This window comes from Leguminivora glycinivorella, chromosome 13 (assembly GCF_023078275.1).
Source record: "Leguminivora glycinivorella isolate SPB_JAAS2020 chromosome 13, LegGlyc_1.1, whole genome shotgun sequence".
Lineage (NCBI taxonomy): Eukaryota > Metazoa > Arthropoda > Insecta > Lepidoptera > Tortricidae > Leguminivora > Leguminivora glycinivorella.
The window spans coordinates 15,812,470-15,824,270 of record NC_062983.1 but is presented as its reverse complement, the minus strand read 5'-3'; the positions used below and the strand labels follow the sequence as shown (position 1 = coordinate 15,824,270).

Genomic DNA, 11,801 nt, shown 5'->3' with positions numbered 1-11,801 from the left:
ATTTAACTTAACGCTAGTCAATATGGTGGCATGTCAATAAAATGTTTCTAGAACTAGATGAGAGACCTGAAAACGTACTTATAAGATGCACGCATTGTTTAGTGCATATCTAAGCCTAGATCTTGTAGACACTTACCCTCTTATTCATAAACGTTGTCTAAAGACTCTAAAGTTATGAAGCCGATAAAGTTCGTTTGTCCCTTTTTATCACACTTATACGTCGGAAAGGGACAAACGAACTTTATTGGCTTGATAACATTAGAGAACGTTTATGAATAAGGGGATAAGTCATCATTGTCATCAACAACACCACCCCACGAACAGCTAGAGGGGCAGTGACCATTAGTAAAGCTTTATTACAATGACGTAAAGTCCACAAATGGTCATCAAACTTGCTAATGAAACAAGGAAAACACGCAATCCTAAGATGAGCAGTGACTTTATAGTAACTTAATCACTTGCTATACCACATCTGTCTCAAAAAAATATTTATTTGTCCATGTTGATAACCTTTAGGTGATCGTCCGAGTCCGCCGGCCACCAGTCTGTCGCGGTCTGCCTCGATGCGCAGATCTCCCGTGTAATTAATTTCAAGTGTACCTACATAATAATTAACTGTGATGTTACATAAAATTGTGTGTTTGGTTGCGCTGACCATAGCCGTGACTGCCCAAGACCGTAAGTAACCGGTTTTGACTATTATTATTTGAACTTGGCTTTGATGCTTTATTCGCGAATTTTTATGTTTGGTTATATTATGTTGATTGGATAACTTAATAACAACAGTCATCTTAAATAGTATTTACTAAACAGAGAGTGAAATATAATTTTAAAAGAATTTTGGAAAATAATGTCAAAACAAGTTTTAGATAATGACTAGAACGTTTAATTGTGATTACAATGCATGTAACTGTAAAATAATCAATTAACTAAGTAAAGACATCAACATAAATGATTGGCTGCGGTATTTCCCCTCGTCAGAGTAAAGGAAAAACGAGAGACAAAAACAGGGAAACTGGAATGATGAAAAAGAAGATATCTAAAAGATCAAAGTTCACCTGATACGACCGTGTGTAGAACATGTTTAGTTTGTTTATCCTTCATAAGGATAAATAAAATGTTTACCAAAGTTAAATACCTGACTGAACCTGAATAAAATCTAAATTGTAAATCATATAGGTATGTAATACAACGATCATTTCAAGTATCTCCAACAAAAGTAAATTTTAGGCCAATTTTATTTAGAAGAGTACTAGAGTATTGACTCTCTGTTTGGCCCTATGGTTGACTGGTAGAGAATGCCTTTTGGCATTAAGTCCGCCATTTTTGTGCAATAAAGTTTAAATAAATAAATAAGAGTAGGTATAAAATTTGGTCATAAATGTTGGATTACCTGATAGAATATTTGTTTATCGCCTAAATTTACCCATACATAATATAAATGAAGAGTAATACCTAAATAGGCTTTAGTAAAGTCAGTTTTAGGAGAGATCTCCTGTCTAAGGTACCCCTACGAAAACGGATATCCTATATATTGTATCAATGACATAAAAGCACCTATAGAGGTAGATGACAATACAATTTCTATATTTTGATATTAGTTTAAAAACGACGTTCTACCTTGTTGAACTTTAAGTTACGAACACAGAAGGTAATTTCGAACTTATTCTAAGAATCGAAAATCCTGGAAATCCAACAATAATAAATGAAAATCGGGGAGTTTCAGGGAAATGCAATAATGGCGTGGCATGCATCCCCCTCGCGCAGTGCTCGGGGCTGAACAGCCAGCTGCAGAGCGGCAGAACCGAGGAGCTGGTGACGCTGCTGAGGAGACTGCACTGCGGATTCGACCACGACGACCCTAAGGTACCTATAGACCTACTCCCTTATTAAACCAATTACGTCCGACGACCGACGGTACCTTTACAGCCACTGCAAGCGTGAGCGTCAGGACCCCTGGACCACTACAGATATTTGATGTTTGGTACATACTAAAATTTAGTACCTATTTGATACTATTTGGTACCTGAGTACATATATTTGGTACCTCCACTGATATCGAAAAATCGAGCAAATAAAGTGGCCAGACATTCTGACGTCAGGATGTCTGGACCATTTTTGGTTTACATAGTTCTAGACAACACTACTAATTGATATCTTAGTCAATATTTACTACCTATTTGGTACCTGTCAATATATTTTTTTCAAATTTTTTTGGCGTACCAGAAAAAAGTTATGACGGAATTTAAAGTTGTGAGCCCGGCCGTGCCGTTGAACTCGTTGAAGTATGTAGCGCCAGTCAAAAGAATAGAGGCAAATCCGCCTGCCCTCCTGCGCGTCAACTTAAAAAGGAATTTATTTTTAGGCACTCGCACATCATCTCTACTGACTAGTGGCATTAATGTAGTCGAAATATAAAAGTAATTAGTGTAATTACACTAGTTTTCAACTTTAAATTCCATCATAACTTTTTTCTGGTACGCCAAAAAAATTTGAAAAAAATATATTGACAGGTACCAAATAGGTAGTAAATATTGACTAAGATATCAATTAGTAGTGTTGTCTAGAACTATGTAAACCAAAAATGGTCCAGACATCCTGACGTCAGAATGTCTGGCCACTTTATTCGCTCGATTTTTCGATATCAGTGGAGGTACCAAATATATGTACTCAGGTACCAAATAGTATCAAATAGGTACTAAATTTTAGTATGTACTAAACATCAAATATCTGTAGTGGTCCAGGGGTCCTGACGCTCACCTGCAAGCGGATTCATTACCTAGTCACCATGTTCATTGGTGGCGCTGGTGATGGTGAAGTGCTTATCAATGTAAGGTTGGCTGGACTACCAGCGGTGAAACAGGATGCAGCACGGGGCTGGACAGCCGGCAGCCGGCTGCAAACCTTATTTATTGTGTGCTATATCCTTGTGTAACATCTTAAATGTACCTACTAGTTCAATTCATAATATTTATTTAGGTATATTTTACTACAGAATTGTTGTCTAGTAGTATCATCATTAATGCCGAACATAATCGATTGCCGATAACCCCAAAGTCAACGTATCGTCATACCGGAATTGTTTAGTCGCATTATTTATAAACAATCCGTTTTCATGTCATACACAAGGCACAACAAAACAAAAGACGTTGTAGGTTATAGGGTGTGCGAAGACACGGCCCGGATCCTTGATTGGGAATTTTAATCTAATGTTTAAAATGTCAAGGACACTTCGACAGGCGGCACACGAGGGGTTAAGACTTTCGGCACACCTCGGACACAGGCGATCAAATATATGAAAGAGGCGCGTTCTTACCACACAGTATAAGCTCGTGTAGGTGAACGCGTAATGCCTGTAGGTATGACTGAAATATGACAGGTCCACTGTTCGCGTTTTTGGCAAGCGAGAGGGGGTGGGCGGCACTTTCAGCGGGGAGCGGGAGTGGCCATATGTACGATAGTACTCTATTATACTCTTTAACCAACTACTATGGAGATAGGTGTTTGACGAAACGTCTACCCTACATATTAAACTGTTTGCCTGCAGATATCAGGACGGAAGCCAATAGAGCCAAATTCAAAAGAAGTCTGTTTAAGTTTTTAATTAATACTATCTAAATGTTATTTTAGTTTTCTTAGCGAAGAGACTCTGATCCCACAGTCAAACTGTGAAAACCGTTTTGTGGGACATATGTTTTTGTTATAATTGTACCTCTTATATTAATAAATAAATAATAAAAAAAAATAAAAAATACTGTGCTTTCGGTTTCGCTTTTAAGGAGGGAGATTTGATTATTTACTTACATTCCAAAATCATTAATCAAAATAATTTTCTCACTTAAGTAATGGTCTCACCGGAAGACCAGCGCTGGAAGTCGCCAGTAACATGCCGAGGTGAGGCCATTTCATGGCACTTTATTACTATTTTATGTCAGTGTAAAAATATTTATTATCTGTGTGCTTTCGAATAAAAAATATTCTATTCTATTCTATTTACGGTGGCAAAGTAACATTGGGTGTGTAACAACTCCAAATTATAACGGGGGTGTTCACAGGCCATTACGGGGTCAAAGGAATTTTGGCCAAGATGGGACACGCCGACAACACTGATTGTCGCATGTGTGGCGAAGAGGAAGAGACCGTCAGACATCTAATGTGTGAATGTCACGCCCTCGCCAGACAAAGAATGAAGAACTTTGGAGCAGGCTACCTGGCACCGAAGGACTTCAGAGAGCTACCCATGAGCCTCATTATCCGATACGTGGAGATGGTCGAGAAGCTCCTGAATAGCTGAAGGATCTTAGGATCGTAGGGGGTAATTGCACAAAAGATCCCGATGGGTCGAAGTGTATCCGTAAGAGCCCCCGCAGATTTAAGATAAGATAAGATAACATTGGGTGTGTTATATTATTCGGTACTACTTGTTGATACTAATATTTTTCCAGGTATGCTGTCCCCCCGAGTTTCAAACGGAGAGCCAGCCTAACAGAATAGGCGTCGGTTTCACTGGGTCAGCAGCAGCCGCCAGTTTCCCTGGCCCTGCTGCTTCTAGCAGCGAATCTGACAGCTTGCTGCCAAGCAACAAAGTGTGCGGGATACAGACTAACGACAGGATTGTAGGTTAGTGTTTATTTGTAATGTTTATTGCACAATACTCTCCTAGGGTTTAGGTAGTCGGAATCAGTCAATCTAACGGAGAGGTATAGGTGTCGGTTTCACTGGCACGGCAGCAGCCGGCAGTTTCCCTGCCCCGGCTAGCAGTGAATCAGACAGCTTGCTGAGTTGCTGCCTAGCAGCAAAGTGTGCGGTTTTACAATAATTACCGCATATAACAGTTAGGGTCCCCCCACATCTAGCGTCTCGCGAACGTCGTCGCCTCTCCAACGCCCGCGCGGCGTCGACGCCGCGCTCCCGCAGCGCCGACGCGACGTTTCGGCGCCTCTCGAACGTCGACGTCGCAGTGAGGTCCGCGCGGCGTCGACGCCGCGCTAGCGCCGCGCCTCCTCGACGTCGGTGGCAGTAAACCAAAAGTAGCTTATACCTACGTTAGTTCGTATGCCTTAACTAATTTTTTGAAAGTTATTTCTATAATGTAGGTGCATCAAGGCGACTTGTTTACAGAGGGTCTGTCGTGGCCTGTGTTGTGTCAACTACGTTTGACGTATTGCTTCCCTGTCGCACTTACGATTCCCAAGTGCGACAAATGTGTCAAAAGGTTCACGGCAGGCCCTCCTTAATGAATGCTCTTGACACGTAACTTTATCTAGGTAATCATCGGAAAAACTATCATTTCATAGAAATATTGTAAAAACACTAAACAGAGAATGTGTCGAAGAAACGAGACCAAAAAGCAATAATTACGCGTCTAGCGACCGTCACGATGCAGAAATTTAAGGTTTTTGATGAGTAGTTTACGTTTATTTGGCATAATTTGTTAGTTAATAAAAATACCGGGATTCCGGTATTACTAAATTAAATACCGGTTTTGAAATCTATCCCAAAAATCCCGAGATACTGGGATCCCGGTATTGGAAGCCCTAAGCTGGACGTTGGTCACCGCTGGCATCGCGGAGGCACTGCGTTGGCGCGGCGTCGACGCCGCGCTGACGCCACTGCGACGTCGACGTTCGAGAGACGCTGCAACGCCGCGTCGGCGCTGCGGGAGCGCGGCGTCGACGCCGCGCGGGCGTTGGAGAGGCGACGGCGTTCGCGAGACGCTAGATGTGGGGGGACCCTTATCTTATAATTTTAAACGAGCAATTCTTGTATATTTATTTATTTATTTATTTATTTATTTATTTATTTATTTATTTATTTATTTATTTATTTATTTATATATTTATTTACACTGACGATCTCGGAAACCGCTCTAACGTTTTCGCTGAAATTTGTTATGTGGGGGTTTTTGGGGGTGAAAAATCGGTCTAACTTATCCTTAGGTCCCGGAAAACGCGAATTTTCGAGTTTTCATGCGTTTTTCTTCGCGCGCCATCTCGTGTGCAGTAGTTGTACTGTTAAGACAGAATTCTTTCGGTCGATGTAAGTACTATTTATTGCAAACACTAGATGGCGACACAGGTCAAGGCTAAAACGAATAGAAAAATACACTATTTGAGTTTTTGTGGCGAAATGCGCGCCATCTCGTGTGGAGTAGTTGTGTTGTTAAGGCTGAGAATTCTTTCGCTCGATGTAGGTACTATTCATTTTTGAACTAGATGGCGACACATGTCAAGGATACGAAACAGAACCGAGCGAAGCTCGGTTGCCCAGATATTAGGTAAGATAAAATACTGAGAGCCAGCCGAACAGAATATTAGGAGTCGGTTTCACTGGCTCGATTTTCCATCCTAGCTTCTAAGCGAATCTGACAGCTACCTAGCAGCGGAGTGTGCGGCATACCTACCGTCAAGCGGGTTAACTGGGTTTATAGGTGAGTAACATTAGACAAATTAAATCAGTTGTATATTAGCCGGCTTTGCTGCCCTAAGAGTTAGGCCCTGCAGTAACACCCACTACCCAGTCAGTCATTCTCATCATCACATGGAATAGACTACTCCCTAGCTGCCGCCCCTAATATCTGGCCAGTGTCTATTGGGCGTTATTAGGGTAAGTACGTCGTTGGAAGAAATCTTTAGATATTTAGTGATTCTGCATGAACTTAGATAAGAAACAATTATTAAACTTTCTAATTTTTTATAGGTGGTGAGCAGACTGAATTAGATGAGCATCCGTGGACAGCTCTGCTTCGATATGACAAACGTAAGTTATACAGGCATAGCACAGAAAACAAGCGCAAGAAAAAAATCTGAATTAATGTCTCCACTCCACCCGGCACCTGTCATCATGCACATTTGCACACACAATCAATTCACAATGAAAACAACCTTGCTTTGCCGCTCAACTTCTTCGTCCAGAGTCCAGACCGCGGCCTTATTCAGTAACAGTATCTAAAAAATACACGTTTTCAAAACCTGTTACCTCAATCAGTTAAAAATTTGCACCTCGAATCGAATGGACACTTTTATGTAGGCCGTATTTTATTTAGGTACATTAGTGTGAACTGGGGGTTTGCCAAGATGACAATCGTAGGCCCCGTAGCCGAATGTCATTTCTGCGACGCGAAACGAAATCGAAACGCCGCAGAAAGGTAGTCTGGCTCTGTCACGCCTAGGGTTGTAAATAGAAAAAAAACCAAATGTTTTTTTTTCAGAATTGTGAAAAAAAAACATGAAAAAAAAACCGAGCACCATGGTTTAACAAATAATACGACAATAACGGCTTTTCGTGAGTTGTAACGTGTTTCAATAACAATAACGTACATTTTAATTCAATTAACATTCAGTATACAAACCTTTATTGGGGAATCCCCGATGCTGCGTGGAGAGGCGGTGGTGATAACTACCAACTACAGATTTCGTAAATGTTACTTTTATAAGACCAGAAATTAAAGTTATTTGATTAAATTCGTTTAATAGTTAACATTAAGTCTAAAAAACCGTATAAAAGTATTAACTACTTAGCAAATTTTGAGTTTTCGTACTTTAGAAAAAAAACATACTCCAGAAAAAAAACTGGTTTTTTTTCATGTTTTTTTTTCAAGCCAGAAAAAAACCGTTTTTTTGCAACCCTAGTCACGCCAATACGCAATAGCGATAGATACCTACTTAAGAGATATTATCGTGAGCGTTTGTGAATTCGACTACGCACACAGGCGTCAATGTTGCATGGGCGAGAATTGTTACGTTATAAATCGTTTGACTAACTGTTTCTTGGCGTTTTCTATAAACTATTGCGATTTTACACCTACAGTGCAATCAACAAATGATAAATTCCACGAGAATGTCCATTACGAAATGCTTTGTATGGCAGTTACTTCAATGAAATCCCTAAAGCTCGATAATATACTATAATTTTTTTTAGCCCAGACATGAAATATCATCATTATCATCAAACATAAAGTCGCTTTCATAGCGTTCTCAGAAGTATTAGAAGCCCGTAATACGTACCTACCATTCTAAAGACAAAATTTTGCGCGACGTAGAGCCTTATCATATAACTTTTATTCCGCAGCCCGAGGATGGGGCTTCTATTGCGGCGGTGTGTTGATATCCGCGCGGTACGTCATGACTGCGGCCCACTGCGTCAAAGGCGCTGATCTGCCGAAGAACTGGAGATTGTAAGTTTATTCACATTATGCCAGGGGCGGCTCACTCCGCGACTTTATCGCCGCGCTACAAGTACATGCTGGCGGCCGCGAGTTCGCGGCCTAATCAGGGGTGGCGCGCATTGTCACGGAACGCACGTTCGCACTTTCTGTTGTTACTGTACGTCGCGAGTTTTTTATTAAGGTTTATATGCGATGTCCGTGTGTGAATGACTAATAATGCTTAGTTAAATAAACATCATGAATAAAATAGGACAATCATACACAGATTTCCTATAGATTAAGTCCCACGGAAAAGTTCAATAAGGCTTGTGGTGATGATGTTGGGACTTAAACAAAAATACTGTATATATACCTAGAAAGTACCCACGACTGGAATATAATAGTATAACATTTTATCTAAGCATTAATTCGTTTTCATACTTTTAATCTATGTAGGCAACCCTATCATCCGACGCTGAACACGTGCGGCTCGTTTCTTTGTTAGAATTTTGTAGGCATTTAAAAGGCGGCATTTCGTGAACATTAAAGCAGTGGGCCTTCTGTACTTGTACTATTATATATTCTGTGATTATGCTAATGAAATAGTACATTACAAATATTTTTCAGTACAAATGGTGTTATTTTTACGCACTAGTGCGAGAAGTGGTTCATTATATGCCAGGTCGAAACTTCGGAGGGCCATCTGTAGGTACTGAAAAACGTCGTACGATACACGTGCGAAAATGAAATACATAACTCGTGTCGATTTAAAACACTCCCTTCGATCGTGTTTTAATTTATCGCCACTCGGTTTCGAGCTTCCTTTTTTACGCACTTGTATCGTAATGTACTATTTCAGTATACAGATGACTCCCTTCGGTCGTGTTTTAATTTATCGCCACTCGGTTTCGAGCTTCCTTTTTACGCACTTGTATCGTAATGTACTATTATTTGAACTAATACAGTCAAGTTCTCTAAAACGTCTCTTGAAAACTTCTTTCAGAACCCAAGTCCGCCTCGGAGAATGGAACACGTCGAGCGCCACGGATTGCTACGGCGGCGAGTGCCACTCGGACATCCAGGACGTGCCAGTGGAGGAAGTCATGGCGCACGAGGAGTACGACCCCCACAGTACCAACCAGCACGCAGACATAGCGCTGCTGAGGCTCGCCAGGAACGTGCGCTTTACAGGTCAAAATAATACTTGATGTTTTATGACAGTAACCCTGGTGAGAGTATGCTGTCCTGCACACGCTTGCTCGGTTTCCACCTCGACAGAGCGTTGACATGGGAGAGGCACCTCGACATGTGTAGTCGCCTCGGCCGCGCCCGTTACGCACTGCATCGACTAGCGCACTGGTGGAGCCGCGGTTCGCGACGGTTCAATCCAAGTTGACGTATGGCGTGGAGCTCTGGGCCTGTGCCGCGGTTTGGTTTCGCGTTTTCTCAATGCAAAGGCGAGTGTACCGCGGTATGGTGGTGCGGCGTGGTAAGCCGAACGACGATCCAGCCCGGGAGTTATTCATAGTGTTACAAATTCTACACCTAACACGTATAACTGATATGTGGGGGACCCTAAGATGTTTCAAAATTTTAATATTAGGTGACAATACTACTTACAGATTTCATCAAGCCAATCTGCCTGCCGTCGACGAATGCCCTGAGGACCAGTACTTTCGAAGATTACGACATGGAGGTCGCAGGCTGGGGTAAAACTGAAACACGTAAGTTCCCTCTTGGAAGTTAGAAATTATATATCGTAATTAGTAAAATCAAAGAGTGCATAGACTGCCACCTCTCGACACAGGCTTAAAACTTTTGAACCTCAGTTTTGACATTTTGGCCCATATTGTTAGCTTGATATGTATTCAAATGTCAAATTTTAATATTAGCGCCATCTAGCCGAGCGTTCCCCAAAGGTGTAACGCCATCTAGGTCACCGTACCTTTTTCTCTATGGCTTTGAGGTACGTTTTTTCTATAGACTTACTGCGTTTTAACTTTGAGGAACAGCGTGAGATACGAGATTTTTTAAAGTAGTGACGATGTCTTTGCTAAAATATCAAATCAAATATCTTTATTGCAACTAGTAGATAGACGTAGGTAAACTGTGCAACGCCAGCAGTCGGCGAATGGATCTCAAATAAATTGCAGTTGAGTTGCTATCCTTTTATACCGGGCCTAAGAGGTACCTACTTACGTTCAAATTAAAAACATAGATAGTTGTTAATAAAAAATCCAACAAAATGTATGTACATATCAACGACACACAGCGGAGCTGGTATTTTAACGGCAAGATTCATTACCTCCATTAGGTACTTAATGATTGACAAGTTCCACTCGTAAGAGGACCTAAAACGACGCCGCAAAATTAGCTGGTCTTAGGTAGATGGAGCGGGAACGACAAGTTAGCATACTTACATTACTTACCTATGGTTTGTTACTACGTGCACCAAAGGTATACGTAGTGCTGCAAATTACCTTCTTATAATTAATATTTACTTACTTTTCTTTCCAACTTTCAGGATCTGAATCGGACGTGAAACTAAAAGTCCGCGTACCCGTCGTCACCCTCGCCGAATGCTCGAAAGTGTTCCGGCCGGTGGGGCGGCGCATCATCAACAAGCAGATCTGCGCGGGCGGCGTGGCGGGGCGGGACTCGTGCCGCGGGGACTCCGGCGGCGCGCTCATGGGCCGCGTGCCGGCGGTGGACAACTGGATCGCCGTGGGCGTCGTGTCCTACGGACCCTCGCCCTGCGGCACGGTCGGCTGGCCGGGGGTTTACACGCGCGTGGGCGCGTATTTCGACTGGATTGTGAGCAAACTTAGACCTTGAGACTGATGTTAGGTTGGGGATCTCCAGGCATGGCCAGCTTTATTTTCAGAGGAAATCCGTCGCCTCCTAAGCTCTTCACCGAATTTGTACGGGGTTGGCCGGAGAAGTATTGTACAGATGGTGCCAGCATACTTGCCCAGAATTGTGTTAAGTACTTAGTACTTTTTATGCCCAGGATGCCAGTCAATTCTTATAGGCACTTTGAGATATGGGAAAGCTATGATAGCGCTATTTATGCAGATTTTTTTACGGTTGAAAGCCCTATCGATAGTGTTGGATGAAATATTTTCATTGGAATTTAACGTTTGTGGCAGCATTTCTATTTTCCATTCTAACCACTGCAAAGTCGATTTCTCTGTCTAGCCTCCTTCCATGCCGCCGGCCTAAGTTTGGAGCCCCTGTTTTAGGTTAGTTTAGTTGTAAGAGTATACTCAAAGCGGTTGTGCCATTTAAAACCGTCGTAGGTTTTTCTGGTCATGTTTGCCTAGTACTTTGTATGGTATTTACATAGATTTAGAATTATTAAACTAGATTGTGGAATCACATTTTTTGCCATACTAAATTGAACCTTATCACTGAGACATAAAGGTGATCGTATCAGACTAGCGAAAACGGTCCACATGAGAGGGCATTGTTTGGGCTGGTGTCCCTCTCGCACGTGTTGCCAGTGTTAATGAGGTTACCATAGTAGTAGTATTTTTATCTGTATATTACCTGACTTTACAACTTCTTATATTATTTTAGTGTTATATTCAAACTAGGGTTTCGATATATTTCAAAGAATTGGAAAATAATTATAATGTAATTATTTTGATGCCAA

At 41.6% G+C, this 11,801-nt stretch overlaps 1 protein-coding gene across 1 annotated transcript; it reads left to right on the top strand.

The window, feature by feature from the left end:
* Positions 1 to 497: 497 nt before the first annotated feature.
* LOC125232996 (CLIP domain-containing serine protease HP8-like) lies at positions 498 to 11,521 on the top strand. The gene is made up of 8 exons (XM_048138858.1): positions 498 to 678; positions 1,727 to 1,866; positions 4,446 to 4,620; positions 6,700 to 6,759; positions 8,071 to 8,176; positions 9,150 to 9,337; positions 9,769 to 9,870; positions 10,671 to 11,521. The coding sequence occupies exons 1-8, from the start codon at positions 621 to 623 to the stop codon at positions 10,979 to 10,981; spliced, it is 1,140 nt and encodes a 379-aa protein (XP_047994815.1). The 5' UTR covers positions 498 to 620; the 3' UTR covers positions 10,982 to 11,521.
* Positions 11,522 to 11,801: the final 280 nt, after the last annotated feature.